At 46.0% G+C, this 25722-nt stretch overlaps 1 protein-coding gene across 1 annotated transcript in view; it reads left to right on the forward strand.

Moving 5' to 3' along the window:
* The window catches only part of ACSL1 (acyl-CoA synthetase long chain family member 1), a 137598-nt gene that overhangs the window by 77143 nt on the left and 34733 nt on the right, over positions 1-25722 (forward strand). Inside the window, exons 5-7 of the mRNA XM_068273498.1 lie at positions 376-477; positions 11533-11632; positions 15777-15955. Coding sequence (XP_068129599.1) covers positions 376-477; positions 11533-11632; positions 15777-15955 — 381 coding nt within the window. The remainder of the gene's footprint in view (positions 1-375; positions 478-11532; positions 11633-15776; positions 15956-25722) is intronic.

A 25722-nucleotide genomic window follows, 5' to 3' on the forward strand; every position in this document is an offset into this window, starting at 1 on the left:
ACTGTCACAGCATGCCACAGACTGAGAGGAGCATAACGGAACTGTAAACCTAAAAAATGTCCACAGACTGCTTAGCCACTGTCCCCCCTACCCCACCCCCTCCCCCTCCCATGTCCCCCCTACCCCACCCCCTCCCATGTCCCCCTTTTTCCCCTTGCTTTGGCAATACCTGTAATGAATCTTGGTCATGCCAATAAAGCTATCTTTGATTTGATGTGGGTCAATATGAATAGCAATTGGTTTACAGCAGGAAATTGCCTTAAAACCTATGAAGAACGCGCTCTTCAGTTTACTCAGCAGCTGTGAATGCTTTGCCTGGTTCTTTGTAGAGGTTAACTAACTTAACTTATAAACCTGTGTCTCCTTTGCCCTCAGGTATCAGACAGAGCAGAGTGGGTGGGCTCTGCCTTGCTGCACAGGGGTTGTAAACCTAATTCCGAGCAGGGTATTGGCATCTTTGCTCAGAACAGGCCTGAGGTAAGAAGTGTATATCTGCTGTGCTTTTCTCATGTGAAGATGATTGTACTATTTGCTACGCTCCTGCGGGCTGAATAAACAAAATGTTACTGTGAGCTGGATCTTTCAGGCCGCAAGTGCCTCCATAAATACAGTAAGTGGGCAGTTATAATGTGATACAGTATATTTGGGCGTATAAGACGACCCCCCCAACTTTTCCAGTTAAAATATAGAGTTTAGGATATACTCACTGTATAAGACTACCCCTCTTCCAACGCACACCAAATACATTTTTTTTTGGCCTATTTACTGCCAGGTCGATTATTTCCAACATGTCTGATCTGATTTCCGATCGATTTTCCTTAGAAATGAACGGAAAATTGATCGGAAATCAGATCAGACATGTTGAAAATAATCGATCTGGCAGTAAATCTGCCAAAACATCTCATCGTGTGCACCAGGCATTACCCCCTTTACCCCCCGCGGTACGAATTTCTCTGTCCCTCCCCCCCCCCCCCCCCAAAAAAAACCAAGGACGGAGAAATCCGTACCTTCCGCGCTCCTGCCTCTCGTGCGCATGCTCCCGCCGCTCGTGCACGCCGCCGCCCGCTCGCCCGGAGATCAATGAACGGGAAAATCCATTCTCGTTTGTTGATCTAAGCCCCCACAATGATCTGCTGCTTCTTTAAGAAACAGCGCGATCATTGTGATTTACCCAGCCTCGTACTGCTTCCTGTAAGCGTCCTTCCGGAAACAAACACACTGTGGCCATCTTGTGGCCAAATAGTAAAACTACACCCTAAAACATTTTACATATACAAACACATTAGTTTTACACAATAAATTAACTCATTACCTCCCACACTCCCCAATTTTTTATTTTTTTTGTAATTAAAAAAAATAAATACAATACATAAAACATAAATAGTTACCTTAGGGACTGAACTTTTTTAAATATTTATGTCAAGAGGGTATAACACTGTTACTTTATAAACTACGGATTTGTAATTAGGGATGGATGCAAAACTGGAAAAAAATGCACTTTTATTTCCAAATAAAATATTGGCGCCAAACATTGTGATAGGGACATAATTTAACGGTTTTATAACCGGGACAAATGGGCAAATACATTTCATGGGTTTTAATTACAGTAGCATGCATTATTTAAAAACTATAATAGGCGAAAACTGAAAAAAAAATTTCCCACATTTTTTTTCCTATTTTCCCATTTAAAACACATTTAGAATAAAATAATTCTTGGCATAATGTCCCACCTAAAGAAAGCCTAATTGGTGGCGAAAAAAACAAGATATAGTTCATTTCATTGCGATAAGTAATAATAAAGTAGTGTTGGGCGAACAGTGTTCGCCACTGTTCGGGTTCTGCAGAACATCACCCTGTTCGGGTGATGTTCGAGTTCGGCCGAACACCTGACGGTGCTCGGCCAAACCGTTCGGCCATATGGCCGAACTAAGAGCGCATGGCCGAACGTTCCCCGAACGTTCGGCTAGCGCTGTGATTGGCCGAACGGGTCACGTGGTTCGGACCCGAACGCGCTCTGATTGGCCGAACTGTCACGTGGTTCGGGTAAATAAATACCCGAACCACGTCATATCTCCGCCATTTGTCTGTGGGTTTAGCTTTGGGTAGGCAGGCAGGGTAGTTCGCGCTCCAGCCACGCTAGCCAGGGTCCCCCCTGTCATTGTGTCACTGCTGGGAACAGTAGTACACCGCTTGCTCAGCCACACTATATAGCATTCTGTTTACTGCCACTCTGTGTACCTCGCTCAGCCACACTATATAGCATTCTGTTTACTGCCACTCTGTGTCTGCTGGGAATAGTAGTACACCGCTTGCTCAGCCACACTATATAGCATTCTGTTTACTGCCACTCTGTGTACCTCGCTCAGCCACACTATATAGCATTCTGTTTACTGCCACTCTGTGTCTGCTGGGAATAGTGGTACACCGCTCGCTCAGCCACACTATATAGCATTCTGTTCACTGTTCTGTGTCTGCTTGGAATAGTGGTACACCGCTCGCTCAGCCACACTATATAGCATTCTGTTTACTGTTCTGTGTCTGCTGGGAATAGTGGTACACCGCTCGCTCAGCCACACTATATAGCATTCTGTTTACTGTTCTGTGTCTGCTGGGAATAGTGGTACACCGCTCGCTCAGCCACACTATATAGCATTCTGTTTACTGTTCTGTGTCTGCTGGGAATAGTGGTACACCGCTCGCTCAGCCACACTATATAGCATTCTGTTCACTGTTCTGTGTCTGCTGGGAATAGTGGTACACCGCTCGCTCAGCCACACTATATAGCATTCTGTTTACTGTTCTGTGTCTGCTGGAATAGTGGTACACCGCTCGCTCATCCACACTATATAGCATTCTGTTCACTGTTCTGTGTCTGCTGGGAATAGTGGTACACCGCTCGCTCAGCCACACTATATAGCATTCTGTTTACTGTTCTGTGTCTGCTGGGAATAGTGGTACACCGCTCGCTCAGCCACACTATATAGCATTCTGTTCACTGTTCTGTGTCTGCTGGGAATAGTGGTACACCGCTCGCTCAGCCACACTATATAGCATTCTGTTTACTGTTCTGTGTCTGCTGGAATAGTGGTACACCGCTCGCTCAGCCACACTATATAGCATTCTGTTTACTGTTCTGTGTCTGCTGGGAATAGTGGTACACCGCTCGCTCAGCCACACTATATAGCATTCTGTTTACTGTTCTGTGTCTGCTGGGAACAGTAGTACACCGCTCGCTCAGCCAGACTATATACCATTGTTTACTGACACTCTGTGTACACCGCTCAGCCAGACTATATACCATTGTTTACTGCCACTCTGATTCTGCTGGGAACAGTAGTACACCGCTCGCTCAGCCAGACTATATACCATTGTTTACTGACACTATATAGCAGACTATATAGCATTGTGTGTACACCGCTCAGCCAGACTATATACCATTGTTTACTGACACTCTGTGTACACCGCTCAGCCAGACTATATACCATTGTTTACTGCCACTCTGATTCTGCTGGGAACAGTAGTACACCGCTCGCTCAGCCAGACTATATACCATTGTTTACTGACACTCTGTGTACACCGCTCAGCCAGGACTATATACCATTGTTTACTGCCACTCTGATTCTGCTGGGAACAGTAGTACACCGCTCGCTCAGCCAGACTATATAGCATTGTGTTTACTGCCACTCTGTGTACACCGCTCAGCCACACTATATAGCATTGCGTACTCTGCCAGTCAGTGTGTATATTGCTGGGATCAGTAATACTCCACTCACCGTCAACCACTATATGAGCTCAACATGAGTTCCCCAGAGACCTCCGCTGTGAGCAGCACTCCCAACAACAGCAACAGCCAACGCCCCACGCAAGCTATAACATCCACCCCAGCAGCCAGTGGTCAGCAGCAGCCCTCCCCGGAGGAGAACGTTGTGTCCATCAGTCCGTCGCCAGAGCGATTAATGAGGGCTGCCATTGAGGAGATGATGGGGCCTGATGTGGAGGAGGAGGTCTGGCTCAGGCCAGCATCCCAAGTTAATGTTGAGGACAATGAGGGGTCTGTGTCTGGGGATGTTGGGGTGGCAGAGGTGGTGGGTGGGTCAGACTCAGGAGAAGAGTTGTATGATGAGGATGATGATCGGACCATCTGTATGTGCCTCAGAGTCCGACCCCGGAAAACATGTTGTATCGTGTGTTTAGGTACTAAAATCTGCGTTCCCTCCCAGTAGTGTTGGGCGAACAGTGTTTGCCACTGTTCGGGTTCTGCAGAACATCACCCTGTTCGGGGTGACTATATAGCAGACTATATAGCATTGTGTTTAATGCCACTCTGTGTACACGGCTCAGCCACACTATATAGCATTGTGTTTACTTCCACTCTGTGTCTGCTGGGAACAGTAGTACACCGCTCACCCGCCACTGTATAGCATTGTGCTCTGTGTCACTGCTGACAATAGTGGTACACCGCTCACCCACCACTGTATAGCATTTCTGTACTGCCACTGTACTGCTGCCAGTCAGCGTGTACTTTAAGGATAAGTGAAATGAGGAAGAAATCCGGTGAAAGAGGGAGGGGCAAGGGAAGAGGTGTTTCCCCTGACGGTTCACGTACAGGCCACAGGGGAGCACCCAAGAAAACCCACTCAATACTGCCCATGTTGTCCAGGACAACAACCCTCACAGATCCAAAAGAACAGGACCAGATAATTACTTGGATGACCTCTCAAGCGTCCAGCAGTGGGTTAAGCAGCACCAGCACATCACGCACGAGGTCCGAGTCCTCAGCCAGTTAAAGTCTGGGCTTTCTTTGAAGACTGCACTGAGGATGTTACCATGGCGATTTGCAAGGTGTGCAAGACCCGCCTGAGCAGGGGGAAAAGTATTAACAACCTCTCCACCACCAGCATGAGCCGCCACATTCTATCCAAACATCCCACTCTGTGGGCAAACGCGGCAGGACAGGGTACCACCAGCAACACTGCCTCCCTTGGGTTCACCAGACTCACCACCAGACCCGCCTCAGCAGCAGCAGTAGCCCAGCCATTGCGTGGTTCACAACATTCACAAACATCAGACGATGCTGACACTGTCACTTTCCGGACTAGTGCTCTTGAGGTCTCCCAGTGTTCATCAAACACAACAACCAACAGCCCTTCGGTGTGCAGCGCTACGGTTGAGTTGTCTGTCTCTGAGATGTTTGAGCACAAGAGGAAATTGCCAGCAAATGACCCCCGGGCCGTGGCAGTAACAGCCAGCCAGCATAGCCAAGCTTCTGGCCTGCGAAATGCTGCCATATCGAGTGGTGGAGACAAACAGCTTCAAGGGCATGATGTCAGTGGCCATCCCACGTTACGTGGTTCCCAGCCGCTACCACTTTGCGCGCTCTGCAGTGCCTGAGTTGCATGAGCACGTGGTCAGCTAAATAACCCGAAGCTTGAAGATGTTCCCAATCTTTGCCTCTGAGGAAGCTTTTTTAGCGAAACAGCTGTCAGGCATCCCCTCACCCCCACTGTACCCCGCGTGTCAGCACACCGTGGATTAAAAGGTATTTCTATTTTTTCAACTGTGCCTCCATTTTTTCTCTATTTCAATTGCTTGAAGAATGCCGTTGCCTGCAAGGTTCACCTCACCACTGACACCTGGACGAGTGCGTTCGGCCAGGGTCGATACATCTCCCTTACCGCGCACTGGTAAACCTTGTGGAGCCTGGCAGCGATTCCTCACCTGCTACGGCGCGGGTGTTGCCCACGCCGCAAACAGCTGGATAACAACAGCAGCACTACCTCTCTGACTCCTTCTCCTCCAACGCATCTCAAAGCTGTACCTCATCCGGAAATGCTAACCCAGCACCAGCAGCAGTAGGATCGTGGAAGCAGTGCAGCACAGCTGTTGGCATGCGTCAGCAAGCGTTGCTGAAGCTGATCTGCCTTGGGGATAAGCAGCACACAGGGGAGGAAATTTGGAGGGGAATAAAGGAACAGACGGATTTGTGGCTGGCACCGCTGGACCTGAAACCGGGCATGAAGCTAGACACCTGGCACGAACTGGCAATGTACGCAATAGAGGTGCTGGCTTGCCCGGCAGCCAGCGTTATGTCGGAACGCTGTTTCAGTGCTGCCGGAGGCATCATCACAGATCGGCGTATCCCGCCTCTCCACAGAAAATGCAGACCGTCTGACTCAAATTAAATGAATCAATCCTGGATTGGAAACGACTACGCAACACTCCTGGACCCCAACCAAGTAACATGACCGATGAACATCTGGATGGTTTAGCGTTTCCGGTCCCTGTTTATTGAACCTCTCATCTGTATTACATTTATGACTGCATGGCGGCAAAAAGCATTGCTGCTATATCCGCACGCTTTTTGTCCTCATGCAAGGCCTGGGTTGTTGTGTCTCACAAAGCGTGGCCTTCTCCTCCTGCGCCTCCTCCTGTTCCATCACGTGTGCTGCTGCTGCTGCTGCTGCTGCTGGGTTACCGTTGCCGGTCCCTGTTTATGGAACCTCTTATCTTTATTACATTTATGACTACATGGCGGTACAAAGCATGCTATCCGCACGGCTTTTTGTCCTCATGCAAGGCCTGGGTTGTTGTGTCTCACAAAGCGTGGCCTTCTCCTCCTGCGCCTCCTCCTGTTCCATCACGTGTGCTGCTGCTGCTGCTGCTGGTTACCGTTGCCGGTCCCTGTTTATGGAACCTCTTATCTTTATTACATTTATGACTACATGGCGGTACAAAGCATGCTATCCGCACGCTTTTTGTCCTCATGCAAGGCCTGGGTTGTTGTGTCTCACAAAGCGTGGCCTTCTCCTCCTGCGCCTCCTCCTGTTCCATCACGTGTGCTGCTGCTGCTGCTGCTGCTGCTGGGTTACCGTTGCCGGTCCCTGTTTATGGAACCTCTTATCTTTATTACATTTATGACTACATGGCGGTACAAAGCATGCTATCCGCACGCTTTTTGTCCTCATGCAAGGCCTGGGTTGTTGTGTCTCACAAAGCGTGGCCTTCTCCTCCTGCGCCTCCTCCTGTTCCATCACGTGTGCTGCTGCTGGGTTAGCGTTGCCGCGTGGTCCCTGTTTATTGAACCACTTATCTTTATTACATTTATGACTGCATGGTGGTACAAAGCATGCTATCCGCACGCTTCTTGTCCTCATGCAAGGCCTGGGTTGTTGTGTCTCAAAGCGTGGCCTTCTCCTCCTGCGCCACCCTCCTCCTGTTCCATCACGTGTGCTGCTGCTGGGTTAGCATTACCGGTCCCTTTTCCTGGAACCTCTTATATGTATTACATTTATGACTGCATGCCGACAAAAAGCATGTTACCTGTGCAAAGAAAACAGACATTTCCCGCATTTAAAAGACAGTTTTCCCTTTGAAACTTTAAAATCGATTTTCTCAAAAACTATAAGCTCTTTTTGCTAAATTTTTTTTTTCCTCTTGTACCCACTCCCAAGGTGCACATACCCTGTAAATTTGGGGTATGTAGCATGTAAGGAGGCTTTACAAACCACAAAAGTTCTGGTCCCCATTGACTTCCATTATGTTCGGAGTTCGGGTCGAACACCCGAACATCGCGGCCATGTTCGGCCTGTTCGGCCCGAACCCGAACATCTAGATGTTCGCCCAACACTATAATAAAGTTATAGACGAATGAATGGAAGGAGCGCTGAAAGGTGAAAATTGCTCTGGTGTTCAAGGGGTAAAACCCCTCAGTGGTGAAGTGGTTAAGCAAATCTGAAGTGAAAGATAAACAATTATATCGGTCACCCTAATCCTGTATAATGCCTGGTACACACCATGCAGTTTCCATCAGACAGGTGAAATCATTATTTCTGACAAGTTCGATCTGATTGTGTTTCTGAACAATTTGGTACAGCAGTACAGTAATAGGAAAATCTATCAGCAAAACGATTGGATCAGATCGGACCTTATCGTTTCAAACTAAAATTTGACAGGAAATTGCATGGTATGTACCAGGCATAGGCCTTCATGAATTCCCATTGCCTTAGTATTTAAAGGATACCCAAACTGAAATGTGACATAATGAGATAGACATGTGTATGTACAGTGCCTAGCACACAAATAACTATGCTGTTCCTTTTTTTCTTTCTCTGCCTGAAAGAGTTAAATATCAGGTATGCAAGTGGCTGACTTAGTCTTGACTCAGACAGGAAGTGCCTACACTGTTACCCTCACTGATAAGAAATTCCAACTATAAATCAATTTCCTAGCAGAAAATGGCTTCTGAGAGCAAGAAAGAGGTAAAAAAAGGGGAATTTCTTATCACTGAAGGTCACACTGTAGTCACTTCCTGTCTGAGTCAGGACTGAGTCAGCCACTTACATACCTGATATTTAACTCTTTCAGGCAGAGAAAGAAAAAAAGGAACACAGCATAGTTATTTGTTTGCTAGGCACTGTACATACCCATGTCTATCTCATTATGTCACATTTCAGTTCGGGTATCCTTTAAAGCGGGGATCCCCAACCTGTGGTCCGCGGCCCACTGGTGGTCCGCAGGAGGTTTTCAGTTGGGCCGCGGGACTGTCCTCTTGCCTGCCCCCTCCGCGGCCGCCACTGCTGTTACCTCTGGCGGCCGCTTCTCTTATATTCCCCTTCTCTCTCTTGCCAGCGTGTGATTCACAGCAGCGCACCCTGCGGCTGCTGTGATAGAGAGGGAGAAAGCAGAACAGAGAGAGCGGCTTCCTGTAGCGGCGCGCCGTTACTATGGAAACCGCTCTATCGTTCCTGCTTCCTCCCTCTCCATCACAGCAGCCGCGGGGCGCGCTGCAGTGCAGTGAATCATACTCCGGCGGCGGCGAGAAAGAGGGGAGTATAAGAGACCACCGGCAGAGGTAACTTCAGCGGCGGCCACGGGGGGGGGGGGGGTGGGGGGGGGGGGGGGGGGTTTAGGCCATTTTGTTTGCTATACTGAGGCATAATATACTGGCTGTAATGGGGCACTATACTAGCTATACTGGGGCACTACACTAGGTATACTGGGCACTATACTAGCTATACTGGGGCACTATAGTGAACTATACTAGCTATACTGGGCACTATACTAGCTATACTGGGCACTATACTAGCTATACTGGGCACTATACTAGCTATACTGGGGCATACTAGCTATACTGGGGCACTATACTAGCTATACTGGGGCACTATACTAGCTATACTGGGGCACTATACTAGCTATACTGGGGCACTATACTAGCTATACTGGGCACTATACTAGCTATACTGGGCACTATACTAGCCGTACTGGGCACTATACTGGCTGTATTGGGGCACTATACTAGCTATACTGAGGCACTATACTAACTATACTGGGGCACCATACTACCTATACCCGGGCATACTAGCTATACTGGGGCACTACCTACCCATACTGGACACTATACTAGCTATACTGGGCACTATACTGGTTATACTGGGCACTATATTAGCTTTACTGGGGTAACTGTACTAGCCATACTAAGGCAACTAAACTCCCTATACTGGGGCAGGCAACTATGCTAGCTATACACACCCCCCCCCCCCGTAACCCGCTGCGCACGACACTGTTTACTAGGACGCTTCTACCCCCCCCCCCCCCCCCCCCCCCCCGCGGGCCCCGGAAAAAAGTTCGGTCAGAAAGTGGTCCCCGGGCCGGAAAAGGTTGGGGACCCCTGCTTTAAAGGAATACTGTAGGGGGGGTCGGGGGAAAATGAGTTTTAACTTACCCGGGGCTTCTAATGGTCCCCGCAGACATCCTGTGCCCGCGCAGCCAGTCACAGATGCTCTGGCCCCGCCTCTGGTTCACTTCTGGAATTTCAGACTTTAAAGTCTGAAAAAAACACTGCTCCTGCGTTGCCGTGTCCTCTCTCCCGCTGATGTCACCTGGAGCGTACTACGCAGGCCCAGTATGGTCTGTGCCTGCCCAGTACACTCCTGGTGACGTCAGTGGGAGCGAGGACATGACAATGCAGCCGCAGTGGTTTTCAGACTTTAAAGCCAGAAATCCCACAAGTGAACCGGAGGCGGGGACGGAGCTTCGGTGAGTGGCTGTGGGGGACCATTAGAAGCCCTGGGTAAGTTCAACTCATTTTCCCCCGACCCCTACAGTATTCCTTTAAAGGGAACCTAAAGGTGAGAGACCTATGGAGACTCACATATTTATTTCCTTTTTAACAATACTCATTGCCTGGTAGTCCTGTTGATCCTCTTCCTCTAATACTTTTAGCCAGACACCCTGGACGAGCACGCAGGTCAGATACTTTTTACAAAAATCTGACAAGTTTAGCTGCATTCTTGTTTCAGGTGTGTTATTCAGCCTTTACTGACCATAAACATGTGCAGCACTGCCAGGCAACTGGTATTGTTTAAGGGCTTGTTTCCACTATAGCGAATCCGCATGCAGGCACTGCATGCGTATTCGCATAGGCAATACAAGTGGATGGGATTGTTTCCACTTGTGCGGGTGCGTTTTGGTGTACGGGGGAAATCTGCACGGCAGAGCCGTCAGATTTCGCGTGCGGCTGGAATGCGGGCGAATCGCCCGCAATGCTTTTAATAGGGAAATCGCATGCGGCTTTGTCATGCGGTTTTCCCCGCGATTTCGCATGTAATGCAATGGAATTTTACACAGGCAGTGACATGGTTAAATTCGCCTGGCTCTTAGCCATGCGAAATTGCGGGGAAACCCGCATGCGATTTCGTCCGCTGTGGAATCCAGGCGATTCCGCACTGCAACAGTGGAAACGAGCCCTATAAGGAAATAAATATGGCAGCTTCAATATGATTCTCACCTTAGGTTGCTTTTAAAAATTAAGGTCTACATTTGAAGTTTTGACTGCCTTTTTTTTTTTTTTTTAACTCCTGTATGGCCCCTTTGGAGGACTAGAGCCTTTTTTTCATTCTCTTGTTTATGATCACTGTGATTGGCTCCTTTTTAACTGTTTAACTTTTCTGCACTCAAGTTTTTTCTCAGCCATGCAGCAGTTTTCAACATTTAATTAGTTATCACTGAGTTATGCTACAGTCCAGTCATACTGTAGAGAAACTGTCATTTAGATCTTGGATTTTTAACCTTTATAGGGTAAAAAATTAAAAAGGAACACTGGTTAGTTCTATGTAGGATTGGGACTGTATATACACATTTATTGCTTCACTTCAGGTACTATTTAACTTGGTCAGAATGGTCAATTGTAAAATGGGTCTTCTAGCCTTGCACGTATAGTAGGGCAGAACTTTCTATTAAAGGGGGACAATATGAATGTCTGCCCCATTTGGCTGCAGCTTGTGCCTGGTGAGAGGTTTGTGGTGCAGTTATGAGATGGATGATCGGCTCAAGTGTATGGCAATATTAACCAGCATCAAATCTGAATGTGCTGAGATTTGTAGTCCCATGGTGAAGAGCCGCAATTTGTGTCTCTAGATATGGCATGATGGATTACTTTACAGGTGTCCATGTTTTATGTGCATGTGAGATCTTACCGGAATGTACTTGCAGATTCTCCTGTGTGATTTATACATTTGTGTGCTCTATTTACAGTGGATAATCTCAGAACTGAGCTGCTATACCTACTCCCTTGTGGCTGTTCCCCTGTATGACACTCTTGGAGCTGAAGCTATTACGTACATCATAAACAAAGGTAATTTTTCTGAGCAGTACAGACATACAGCTAAATTCCAATTTACAGGCAGCTGTGAAAAGCCCGCCTTCACTCAAGGTTTAATGTCGATCATAAATCGGTGAATATCGTTTTATGTCCTGATATCTTTTGAAGCGCTTTACAGTACATGGTTGTATCACCAACATGTCCCTCAGAAGAGCTCACACTAATCCCTACACCAGAGTTTCCCAACCCTGTCCTCAAGGCTCGCCAACATTGTGTGTTTTGCAGAAAACCACAAACCTGCCCAGGTGGGGCAATTGTCTCAGCAGAGCTGATTAACTACCTCTGAGCATTTCCACAAAACATGCACTGTTGGTGGGCGTTGAGGACAGGGTTGTGGAACACTGCCCTACACCATAGTCTTAGGGGCCCGTTTGCACTAACAAGTGATGCAAGTGCGGCTACATAGCCGCATCGCTTCACTTCTGCTGGCGTCCGTGTAACTTCCGCAGCTCCCGGTGGCCATGCGAGAATCTGCAGCATGCTGCAGATTCTCGGATCGCTCCGCACGAAATGGAAACTGTTCCATTGCCGTGCATTGGGATCAGGACACCCACGGTGTGATGGGGGTACATAGCCGCATCGCATTGCTTCTAATGGAAATGGGCCCGAAGGCCATTTTTTTTTCAGGGGAGTGGCTTGCTGTGTACAAATTCCATACAAATAATGCTATGCCTGAGACTCAAACCTAGGGCCGTAATGCCAATTTCTTATCACCCCTTCACCTCATGAAAAAAGGAGGTTCTGATTCTGAGTAGTGATCAGTTTGGCACTAGTGCATGTTTACAGCTGGAAAGTCGTCTGTCCATTTACAGAGGAGGTGAACAGCTGGAGGGTCTCCTCTGTGTGGTGATACTTTTGTGTTTATCCAGTAAGCAAGATGGTGGAGGTGTAGGGGACAGCACATGAAGACGTAGCTATGAACCACGTAGATGAGATATTAATTTTCTGGAATTTGTCCGCCAGTATTTTGTACTCATTGCTTTGTGTCTGTCTACACCAGTTTTTATTCCTACCTTTTATATGCAGTTGATTGTTATTTTTTGCCTTTTTTGTAATTTGCATCTGTGACCCAATCTCCCCCCACATTACGCTGTTTGTTACTTGAAAGAGTGTGACAGTTTTCTGTCTGCACAGGAAGAAACTGGGAGATAGACAGGAGGTTTGGGTTTTTGACTGTGACAAGTCTACACCAATGACTTTAGAAGTCCTACTGATGTTTTTTTTTTTTTTTTTTTTAGTTTGTTTGTTTTTCTCTCCTCATCCTCCAGGATGGCTCAATTACATGAGATACACAAAGGAAGCACACCCTGTACACGTTTTGCATAAAACACCTCCTGAACCCAGCACCCATCAGTATTGCTGTGTTTCCCACCTAGGAAACATCCGGTGAAAGGGTCTCTTGTATGCATTTCCCCTGTTTCCACTGATCTCACGGGCACTTTGGAAAGTAAAAAAGGAGGCAGCTCAGGTACTTTTGTTGCTTTCTACTGGCCACGCAAAATCTGGTTTCTGGATCTTTGCGATCTGGCAACCAGGGGTCCATGGTTCTTACCTCCCTGGGTGGACCTTCTAATACAACAGGACAGGGTCCACCCTGATCCAGGTTTTCCCTGGCAGCCTGGTTCTTGAATGGGAAACCTTAAAGAGTAGAGGTTTTTCAGACCGTGTGATTACTACAATGGTCAGCTGTAGAAAGCTTACCACAAGAAAGATTTATTGTAAATTTTGGAAGGTTTTTTTTTTGTTCCTGGAAAGTTGGAATCATTAACAATGCTATACCTTCTATTCTTGAGTTCCTCCAGGATGGAGTTGATTTAGGGTTAGCCCCTAGCACTCTAAAGGTGCAGGTGACTGCTCTTTCTTTATTTTTGAATGCCAAATTAGCCAAAGAGCAGACTGTAACTGATTTTTTTTTTTTTTTTTTTTGAAGGCAGTGTCTAGAGCTAGATCTTTGCCTAATAAAATTGTCCCACCTTGGGACTTAAATGTAGTTTTGAAATCATTAATTAATACGCCTTATGAGCCGCTGAATAAGGCTACACTCAAAGTTCTGACGTTGAAAACAGTATTTTTGGTTTCGGTGACTTCGGCCTGTGGAGTAGGGGACATTTAGGCCCTCTCCATTAAAGATCCATTTATGCAAGTTTTTCCAGATATGCTGGATCTTTTCTAAATACAATCCTATCTTCCAAAAGTCAGTTCTTCCTACCATTGGTCCCAAGAGATTATACTTCCATCTTTCTGTGACCCTCCTTCCAATGATAGGGAAGCGGTATAGACTAGATGTCAGGCGAGCAGTCCTAGCCTACCTGGAAACAACTGCATCTTTTAGAAGATCAATCCATTTGTTTGTGTCTTTTTTTTGGTACAAAGAAGGGCTTAAAGGTGTCTAAGGACACTATATCAAGATGGCTAAGAGAGCTTATTGTTTCTGCGTATAGCAGTTAACCACCCTGGCGTTCTGATTAAATCGCCAGGGTGGCTGCGGGAGGGTTTTTTTTTAAATAAAAAAAAAACTATTTCATGCAGCCAACTGAAAGTTGGCTGCATGAAAGCCCACTAGAGGGCGCTCCGGAGGCGATCTTCCGATCGCCTCCGGCGCCCATAATAAACAAGGAAGGCCGCAATGAGCGGCCTTCCTTGTTTTGCTTATATCATCGCCATAGCGACGAGCGGAGTGACGTCATCGACGTCAGCCGACGTCCTGACGTCAGCCGCCTCCGATCCAGCCCTTAGCGCTGGCCGGAACTTTTTGTTCCGGCTGCGCAGGGCTCAGGCGGCTAGGGGGGCCCTCTTTCGCCGCTGATCGCGGCGAATCGCCGCAGAGCGGCGGCGATCAGGCAGCACACGCGGCTGGCAAAGTGCCGGCTGCGTGTGCTGCACTTTATTTGATAAAAATCGGCCCAGCAGGGCCTGAGCGGCGACCTCCGGCGGTGTTGGACGAGCTAAGCTCGTCCAGACCGCTCAGGTGGTTAAGGCCAGTCGCCTCCACAGGGTGTAAAGGCTCATTCTGTAAGATCTCTGTCAACTTCATGGGCTGAAAGATCAGGCGCGTCACTGGAACAGATCTGCAAAGCGGCCATTTGGAAAGATCACCATACGTTCATAAAGCACTACAGGGTGGATCTAATACTGATGGGTACTGGGTTCAGAAGGTGTTATATGCAAAACTTGTACTGGGTGTGTTTCCTTTGGGGGAGGAGCTGGCTATCTCTCATGTAATTAAGCCGTCCTGGAGTATTCGTAGAAATACCGCTACCGGTAAGTTCTACCCGTAGTTTTTTTGGGTTTTTTTTTTTTTTTTAACCTAAACCCATGTAAAAAAAAAAAAAAAGTTTTACTTGCCTGGGGCTTCTACCAGCTCACTGCAGCCATCCTGTGCCTTCAAAGTCACTCATGGATCCTCTGGTCCCCGCCACCAGCTAGTTTTGCTTTTGCAGAGTCGGCGGGCCGCCACGTGTATCCTTGCACGCGTTCCTGCAGGTACAGGACGCTAATGCGGAAGTCAACACGTATCTTTGTATGCATTGCAGTAGCAGGCTACCTGTTTATAAGTATGATATATTTATTAAAATGCAACATACACTTTCTAGATTAAACTTAACTGGGGTGGCTGATAAAAGACTACCTCAGGGGAGAACCAATCGTGTGTATGGGAGCTTCCCAACGTCCCCTAAAGATCTAACATGCTGAATCTTTAGCTATGATCCATGAGTGCAGTTCACACAGCCGCTGGAAGCTGCTCAATCATGCACCGCTCATTCTACCTTCCCTCTCATCTGAGGGATAGTCCTGATCTTTGGTGGCGACTGTCCTCGCATGTGTGTATGCGGCTATGAGTAGCAAGCATACCTGCTTTAACGTTCCTGCTTTAACGTTCCATCAGCTCACACAGTGGGAGTTGGGCTTATACTGTAGATTCATTGGTAAGCTTGGATGTGTCCATAACCATCAAGTATAAGGAGTACAGCTGGGTAAAGTCTTCTGTCCACGACTTTATCTTTTCAATAACTGATGTATTATGATGGTACAGAGAGAAAATGTATACAGTAATCAATAACAAGAAGTTAGTCTACTTTATATAGTGAAGTGCTTACATGTGCTTTTGTTTTCCTAGCCGAAATTGCTCTGGTTTTCTGTGACAAACCTGAAAAGGCAAAGCTACTCCTGGCCAATGTGGAAAGTGGAGACACGGCTGTTCTTCACACTGTTGTACTCATGGATTCTTTTGATGAGGATCTTGTAGAGCGAGGCAAGAAGTGTGGAGTGGAGGTGATAAGCCTCAAGCAATTGGAGGTTAGTTTTCTTTCACTATACATTCCTAGTGGTTTGGGTCACCCTGAGCTGCTTGGTTACTCTGTTTTCTTTCACTGAAACAGTTTTGTTTTTTTTTCATTGGAAAGCTTTATAGCATTGTGCTGTAGTCTCCAGCTTCAGTGCACAAATAATGCTAAGCTTTGTTTGCCATGAATGAGGTCCTCATACGCACATATTAAAGTAACTGAAGCGAAAAAAAAAGATATGATTTGTATGTGTAGTACAGCTAAGAAATGAAACAGAAACATTAAGTCTAATATTGATTCCAGTACTGGAAGAATTAAGAAACTCCAGTTGTTATCTATGCAAAAGAGCCAATGAGCTCCACGACTTTCAAAGTCGCAGAGAGCTCTGTCTTCTGAAGCTTATCATCTCAAGTGTCAGTCATATTGTATTTTCTTTTAACTGCAGAGGACAGGTCAAAAGTTCGCTAGCCTGCTCTGTAAAATCATTTAGAATGCTGAGTAGTGTGTAAACTGCAAATATTAGAGAATGATGCAATGTTATAAAAAAAAAAACTATATAACTAAAAATGAGAATATTTTATTTGCTACTAATGTTGTAGTAATTATCTGCACTACACAACCAATTCATTATATCATAATTTGTTTTCGCTTCAGTGTCTCTGTAAGCCTTAATGTGTAATTCATTTTATTTATTTATTTTTTTGCCGTGGGCACTACATACAACTGCAGTTGCACAACTCCTGTTAACTTTTCTACAAGCCTTGCTGTTATCTGATATGAGGCAGAAGAAGGTTGAACACCTTTGTCGGCAAATAATAAAGGACAATCCAGGCCACTTTGTATGATAACATACTTTCTCTAATTCTTTCCCATCTAGAGAACCCGGGCAAAACAAACATGTGGCAGATCCAGTCAAACATCTGATCTGCATGCTTGTTCGGGGCTATAGCTAAAAGTATTAAAGTGTGTACACACCTTTGATGGATGTTTCACATTGGGGATCAGGACCCGAACCTCTTGGGAGACATTGCTGAGCCAGGCTGCACATACGCCTTGGTTCTATATGTGGAGGCGGAGGGATAACAGAGAAGGTGTGACGTCATGCAGGGTAGTGCTGTGCACATTGGCCGTCTTTGGGGTCGAGTTGTTTAACCAGGCAGATCACTTGTGGGGTAGTGGTCAAGGATAATGGGCTGTCGTACGCACGGCTGAGCGGATGTTAGTCATTTGCGTATGAGCTGTTAGAGGCAAAGAATTAGCAGCAGGGCCGTGCCGACACAGAGGCTCAAGAGGCTGGAGCCTCGTGGCGGAGCTCACCGCAGTGTGGGTGGGGCGCAAGGAGCAGAGCTGTGTTGTGCCTGGCTTGCCGTCCACCACCTCCACTGTGTTCATGCTGAGATTACTTTACTTTGTTGGAGGCAGGAGAGCTGGGACGGGTGCTGCACGCTAGCCGCAGACCAGCTGTTGTCGGGTAATCAGCTGTCTGCTGCTGCGCTGTCCCCAGTCTCTCTCCTGCGTATGTGTATACAGAGCAGAGCGCCCCTCCCCTCCTCCTCTCCTCTGCAACACTGAGGGGCGGGGCTGAGCACTAGAGACGAGAGGACCGGGGCCCGGGTAGTTTAAGAAAGAGGTTGAGGACTCCACAGGACAGGTAGCTGTGCTGGGAAAGGGGGGTGAGGAAGGGAGAGAAGTCAGAGCAGATCATACAGAGATCCTGCTCACGTCCAGCACACACTGCCTGTTCCTGCAGCTGAATCAGTTTCCCTAATGCTGCTGCTACGTGTGTGTGCAGGATACTCTCACCCCCTCAGGAGTGAGTGTCCAGCTGGGAGCTCTCTCTCCTTCCTGGAAATATGAAGCTGCTGCATGATTATGTGGGGGTTGTTAGATAACTGCAGTGTTTTATGTCAGACCTGGGCTTCCTGGGTGAAAGGAGAGCACAAGGGGAGTGATTATGAGCAGTGTGTCAGGCAGGGGCGTAACTAGACATCACTGGGCCCCCCTGCAAAACTTTGGATGGGGCCTCCCCCGCGAAACTTTGGATGGGGCCAATGTGTTTTCCCCATGCAGATAAAAACACTTAGATTTAAAGGTGAACTGAAGAGAGAGGTATATGGAGGCTGCCATGTTTATTTCCTTTTAAGCAATACCAGTTGCCTGGCAGCCCTGCTGATCCTCTGCCTCTAATACTATTAGCCATAGCCCCTGAACAAGCATGCAGCAGATCAGGTGTTTCAGACTTTAAAGTCAGATCTGACAAGACTAGCTGCATGCTTGTTTCTGGTGTTATTCAAATACTACTGCAGAGAAATAGACCAGCAGGGCTGCCAGGCAACTGGTATTGCATAAAAGGAAATAAACATGGCAGCCTCCATATACTTCTCTCTTCAGTTCACCTTTAAAGGAAACGTCAGGCAATCTATGCTACCCCTAGATCTACTTTCCCAGGGCTTCCTTCAGCCCCTTGCAGCCGACAAGTCCCTCCCTGTTCCCAGTGCATACCGTACGTACACACACAGCCTTATTATTTTACTACATGAGAGCACATGCTGTATGGAGGAACAACAATGACATGCTGAACATAACATATAGTATCAATGTAACTTTGGCAAAACATTCAGAATGTCACTGATTGATACTGCTATTACGGGATCTTATGAGACAACAAGCTCTCAATGAGGCAGTGACAGTCGGACATCAATCTCCACTCCATTGCATTGTAAAAGTATTCAGAGGCCATAAAGTCATTAGCGGGTGTGATAAGAATCTAGGAATCCTTTTGCTGAAAAGGGAAACTCTCTACAAAGGAGTCACATTTTGAAAAAAAGTTGTCAAGTCTTTAGAACTTTGCTGCAGTGAGAGACAATGTTTTTTTACTAACCCAAGGGAGCAGGGACAGTGTACAAATTACAAAGTGTGTGTGTGTGTGTGTGTGTGTGTGTGTGTGTGTGTGTGTGTGTGTGTGTGTGTGTGTGTGTCCTTATCTGTGTTGTGGACACATGCAGTCAATATAACAATGCTGTGAGAGCAGAATACGTTGTTTATATTTTTTTTCTCCATGCCCTTAGCTGTCAGTCTCTCAAACTTTTCCCCCCACGGGCCCCCTGTGGCGGCTAGGCCCCCCCCCCTGCGGAGGCATCCCTTGCAGGGTCTATTGTTACGCCCCTGGTGTTAGATCTGTGACGATGCTGGCTTCTGTCACCCATACCCATACCCATGCCTCTCTCCCATTACCTATCACTCTCCATTCCTCCCTTCTCATGCTGTATCTCCCCTTAACCTCCTCCCCCCCCCCCCCCCCTTTCCTGTCTCAGAATTTTTTTTACCCCTCTGCCTTTCTACCCTATCTTTCATTCCCTCAAATATCTCCCTCTTTTTAAAAGCATCCCATCAATGTTTCACTTTTAAAGTGGACCTGAACTCTTGCGCAGGAAGCTACTTTTACCCCTCCCCTCCCACGCGTCCTGGCTACTTTTACCTCCCCCTGCATCCTGGCTACTTTTACCGCCTCCCTGCTTCCTGGCTACCTATATCCCATTCCCTCCCTGTGCGCCTGGCTACTTATACCCCTGCTCCCCGGATGGCTACCTATATCTACTATACTGGCCTGGGAAACCCCTACCTATGCCTAGTTACCTTAGGGAGCACCTACCTACTATGCGTAGCTACCTATACTGGGACACTTACCTATGCCTAGCTATCTAATGGGGCACCTACCTATGCCTAGCTACCTACTGGGGCACCTACCTATGCCTAGCTACCTACTGGGGTACCTACCTATGCTATGCCTAGCTAGTAGCTACCTATACTGGGACACCTACCTATGCTATGCCTAGCTACCTACTGGGGCACCTACCTATGCTATGCCTAGCTACCTTTACTGGGGCACCTACCTATGCTATGCCTAGCTAGTAGCTACCTATACTGGGACACCTACCTATGCCTAGCTACCTATTGGGACATCTACCTATACTGGGGCACCTACCTATGCCTAGCTACCTATACTGGGGCACCTACCTATGCTATGCCTAGCTACCTTTACTGGGACACCTACCTATTACCCTCCTCCCCACTTAGTGTCTGTCACCCTACTTCACACCCCATTAGTGTCATCCACCTCCCGACCCAGTCAGTGTCGTCCTCCTCCCCACCCAGTGTCAACCTCCTCCCCTTCCAGTCAATGTCACCCTCCTTCCGTCCAGTGTCACTCTCTCAGCCGCATCCAGTGTCACTCTCCCACCCTACTCTGCAGCTCCATCCTGCCAGCACCCAGTGGGCCGCACATTTAATTAAATGATGTCTAGGGTAACATTTGGTGCATTTTTATATGTGTATTTTTCATGTGGGGGGGGGGGGGGGGGTAATGTCTACTACATTTTAACATGTGTGGGAGGTAATATTTGCCTAATTTCCCATTTGTTGCCTTTCATATGTCACAAGTAACGTTTGCCTCATTCCATGTGTTGGGGAAATAATTTGCTGGATTTAATTTGTCGGTAGTAGGGGTTGTTGCATATCATGTGTCAGAGGTAATGGTTCTCGCATTTCATGTATTGGAGGTAATACAGTAGTTCTTGCATATAATGTGTCGGAAGTAGGGGTTGTTGCATATAATGTGTCGGAAATAGAGGTTGTTGCTTATGTGTCGGAAGTAGGGTTTTTTGAATATCATGTATGAGAAGTAGGGGTTGTTGCATATCATGTGTCAGAGGTAATGGTTCTTGCATTTCATGTGTCAGAGGTAACTGTTGCTGCTTTTATTACTTGATGATCATAGTTCACTACATTTGCTGCTTTGGGATTATTGTTGCATTTGACATTTTGTTGTCGTTTCATGATTACTAAATGGTTTGCTGATAAATAGCATCAGTTTCTACTGATTTATCATCTGCACATCCATGATGCAAATCTTCAGTTTCACCACATCATGGCAGAAACCAGGGCTGTGGAGTCGGAGTTGGAGTCGAGGCAGTTTTGGGAACTTGGAGTCGGAGTCGTTTATTTCATAAACTGAGGAGTCGGATGATTTTTGTACAGAATCAACAAGCCCTGTTAAGTATTAGACTAAGAAGTCGGAGTCGAGGAGTCGGAACCATTTTGAGTACCCGGAGTTGGAGTCGGAGTCGTGGTTTCATAAACTGAGGAGTTGGGAGTCTGAGTTGGAGTCAGAAGATTTTTGTACCGATTCCACAGCCCTGGCAGAAACACTGCTTCCTTATGTGTTTGTGGAATGTCTAATTACCCTTAGGCTCCCTGCATGCGATTCCGATTGTTAATCTTTTTTTACATGCGATCCTGATTTTTAGTTGTTACTACATGCTGCATTTCTCTCTGCGTTTTTCTGTTGATAACATTCAGGGAAAATCTGAATCACAAATGAATTTGCAGGGTGCAGGGAGCCTTAGAGTCACTTTGAACTAACTGTTGTGGAAACTCTGACCTGCCGCCTCACAGTTGTGCGTTAAATTACAGTTAACCATGCCCATTTTTGCCATGACGCGGGGGGGGAGGGGGCGCATTTGGGCAGCTCAGCCTCTGTTGATGGAGGACCTTGTCCCGGCCCTGATTAGCAGGACAGCCAGGCAATGTGCATTGTTTAAAAGGAAATAAATATGGCAGCCTCCATATCCCTCTCACTTCTGGTGTCCTTTAACTTGCAAAATGTCTTGTTTGTTTGCTTGTTTGTTTAGGGTTTTTTTGCATTGATGTGCTTGTATATGAATGTTATAAGTACAGGTAGTCTTCGACTTACGAACGACCCGCTGATACGAACAGCATGAATTCTCTGTTTCCATGGGAACAAGTCAAATTTTTTTTTTCAAATTGGACTTTTAATTTTTTTTAAATCTATTTTCTCAAAAACTACAAGAAAAAATGGCTTTTAAACTTCTGTAAGCAGGTACAGAAGGCAGAGGTGACATAGAGGGGGACACTGGAGACACGGGGGCACAGAAGAGGTGCAGGGGGCAGAGATGGCACAATGTTCCGACTTAAGAACAGAGTCAGGTTAAGAATGAGCCTACAGTCCCTATCTCGTTCGTTAACCGGGGACTACCTGTATTTCAGATTAAGTCAGCCCCTTGTGTGCTGATGCAATGTGGTGATATCGCAGGTCACCCCTTCCTAAAGCTGGGAATACACGGCTTGATTCTGAGCTGATTAGATGGTTAGATAGATAATTTCCGACATGTCCGATCACCGTTCGATCGTTTTGCCGCTCGATTTGTCATTGAAGAGAATTGAAAAAAGATAAGAAAAACAAGCAGAAGATAAGTGAATCGGGCGGGCAAAACTATTGGGTGCTAAATCGAGAATCCACCCCTGTATTCCCAGCGTTACATTTTCTGAGACACCCTTTCTTGCTCCCAATACTTGTCAGTGAAGCTGACCTTTTTGATAGTGTGTGATTTGTTTTCATTTCAAATAGAGATGCTGTCTAAACAGGGGTGAATATAGTGCATTGTTTGGGAACCAGAATTTCCACTTTCCGGCTGACATACATATTATGCTGAACACACCTTCATAAGAGCACTAATTCCCTAACCAGATCTTGTCCCATGCCCATTGTAATAGTCAGTGTGTATTTGCTGAAGGTGTTTGAACATGATCTGTCACAAAACCTGTGCAATACATGCTGATGATATAACAAAACACATAAACAAGCAGTCATGTCACAACATTCAGTTGCATCAGAGTGCTGTGCATTTAGTAACCCTGTAATTTCAGGTTTTCTTATACATATAAAACATCACTTCATCCCACCACTTCCTGAGCTTCCCTGTTAACTCTTGTACAGGACCAAGGAAAACTGAGAAATGCACCCTGCATGTATTTAGAGAGTTTAGTCTGTTCCCCCTCATTTGTGTCAAATCACAAGTTGTAATTTGATCTCTCATTTGTGTGACATGACTACCTTGGCAGATAAAGCCATTTGAAGGCACAGGATGTTAACATTATGTCTGCTTCCATGAAAGCAGAAGTAGACACAATGCAGATTTATTTTGTTTTGAATCAGCTGTAACAAAGATTTTTTTTTTTTTTTTTTTTGAAAGATTATTCTGTTAAGTATTTTTTAGAGCTGAGAGGCATTTCTGAGTTCAGGTCCACTTTAAGCCCCATGCACATGTACAAGGCCTATTGCATTCAGGAATCAGGACTCTAACCTTCATGCGAGCGTTCGGGCCGAGTGCTGTACAGACACATTGCTAGCACCCAGACTAGCAACACATTCCATTGCTGTGGAGGGACGGCAACACAGAACCGAGTGGGAGATGTAAGGAGGAGAATAGGGGCCTTGGCCTGCACTCGGCCAATCTGTTCTGACAGGCCGGGTCTCTTACTGATGCATATGTGCCACCGTACTATGTGCCACTTGCTAGATTCTAGCAAGAGCTTGCTAACTAATGCTTAGTCTATTACGTGTATGTTTATCAAGCCTTTTTTTTAACTGCTTTTGTTTTGTGACAAGTTTACTTTAATTTGACAATCCTAGTATGACTTTATCTGCCTTGGTGGAGATGTTTCTATTTTGCTTGGTTCTGATAACCTGTAGTATTTTTGAACATATTTCATAGAAATGTAACATACAGGTCAGTGCTGGCTTATAAAATGCTTCAAGCATGTAGTTGTAAAATTAGCAGTAATAGCGCAAGGTTAGTAGATTCCTCCCAGACTGTTAGCTTATACATAATATGATTGGAATGGATCAATTGAACTGCCCTTTTGTGAGATACCAGTCAGTCGCAACAAAGGCTTCCAGGCACAGGAACTGCTTCTTCTCTCAAGCAGTAGGCATGCTTAATGCAGAATCATGCTAGAGCTGCAAAGCATGAAAAAGACAAGTGAGGATGCACACCTCAAATTTTAAAGTTGTAAGTTCAATAGTAATCAAAGTAATTCTGGTTGCTGCATCATAAATAACAATGAACCATGTATATACAATCAGATACGCTCACCATGCAGATTTGGTTGCAAAAAGGAGTATATTGTACAAAAGATATAACACTGACTATACAATCAGTCAGATGGACTATACAATCAAAATCGTGCATAAAATACAATATAGGGTACAGGTACATAAATACAGCAATGTCCACATTTGAATACAAGCGTATGCATGGATCAGGAGAAAATCTTCACTTCTCTGGGATTTTAATTTTTTGAGTTCTTAAAAAAGACAGAACCCGATGACAGACAAACCTTGTAGTCGTGGGAATGGGATATTTCTGTTGCATGTCATGTAATGAGGTAAGTTTCCCCTCAGAGTAGAAGTCATTCAAATAATTAATTCCTATAATTTCAAAATGAATATTCAAGTTGTCAATAATGTTTTGGGTTACTGAAATAGGTATGCGCGGTTTGAGTTGTTGTAAATATGGTGGCGGAAATTTCAGGAAATACTCCCACGACTTTAATGTTGCCTGTACAGTAGGGTATTTTTTTTTTTTTTTTTGGGTGGTTTGAGTCCTAAGAGCATACTACATAGTATATTTCTTAGGAAAATCTTAACTTCTATGCCTATAGAGATACAGCTTAGATGGGCAATCTGAATCAAATGTCCATTTGTGGGCACATTGCATGTAAAAAGTCCTTGGGATAATCATATGCAAATAATGAGGCATATCAGATAGTTCAACACAGCGTGGTGAAGGGGCAAACCCCGCCAAGTATTACCCAGACAGACTGTGTCGTTTCGAACAGAGTGTTCTTTCTCAATAGGTACAAGCAGATTTGGCAAACTGAAGCGGTGATGGCAGTGGAGATATCCTGATATATATCTCCGCTGCCATCACCTCTTCATGATTATCCCAAGGACTTTTTACACGCAATGTGCCCACAATTTGTTTGATTGTGTAGTCCGTGTTATATCTTTTGTACAATATACTCCCTTTTTGCAACCAAAATTGCATGGTGTGCGTATTTCATTGTATATACAGAGCTGCAAAGCATTACAGCACAGAACTGAAAATAAACGCTTCTCACCCTGTTTACCACCACTATAATTTGCATACTGTCCTTAACTTGTAATATCTATACCAGGGGTGTCAAACTCAATCACGTAAGGGGCCAAAATCTAAAACCTAGTCTGTCACAGGCCAAATTTTTTATTAAGATTTAACATTGATTGAACAGTCTCAAAGTGGCATAACTATAGTGCAGTACTCTGCAGAGTACTGCAATGGAGCAGTTTAATATTCACCTGATCCAGTGCTTCTTTGGGTCTTCACTAATCTTTCTGGCAGACACCTGCTCTATGCTGCATACCTCTTGCTCTGAATGCCTGTCACATGATCGGAAGCAGGAGGTAAGTATAGAGTGTGCCGGAAAGAACAGAAGAGACACAACACAGTACTAAATCAGGTAATTATTACACTGCTCTGCTATTCTGTGCGAAGAGGGTGCTGGGGGAAAGGTAGGTAGGTGTGTGTGTATTTTATCATCCAAACCAAGGGATTTGGATTAAAGTAGGGGGCCCGATGCTATTTTCACAGAGGGGGTCACATGGGATGTTGCTGCTCCCAGGGTCAAACTGAAAATATGTCAACTGGAAACACTGACATCCTCTGGAAGGGAAGGCAGTGTACTGTTCTTTATTGCTAACAATGATGCATATTTGAAGCTGTAGAGGGCCACATATGGCAAGGAGAGCCACATTCAGCCCCTGGGCCTTAATTTTGACACCTATGATCTATACCAGTGTTTCTCAACATTTTATTGGTATGTACCCCTTTTAAAGTCCTGAACTCACCAAGTACCCCCTAGCATAGTAAACATTATCAC

The sequence above is a fragment of the Hyperolius riggenbachi genome, chromosome 1, assembly GCF_040937935.1.
Source record: "Hyperolius riggenbachi isolate aHypRig1 chromosome 1, aHypRig1.pri, whole genome shotgun sequence".
In the NCBI taxonomy this organism is placed as follows: Eukaryota; Metazoa; Chordata; class Amphibia; order Anura; family Hyperoliidae; genus Hyperolius; species Hyperolius riggenbachi.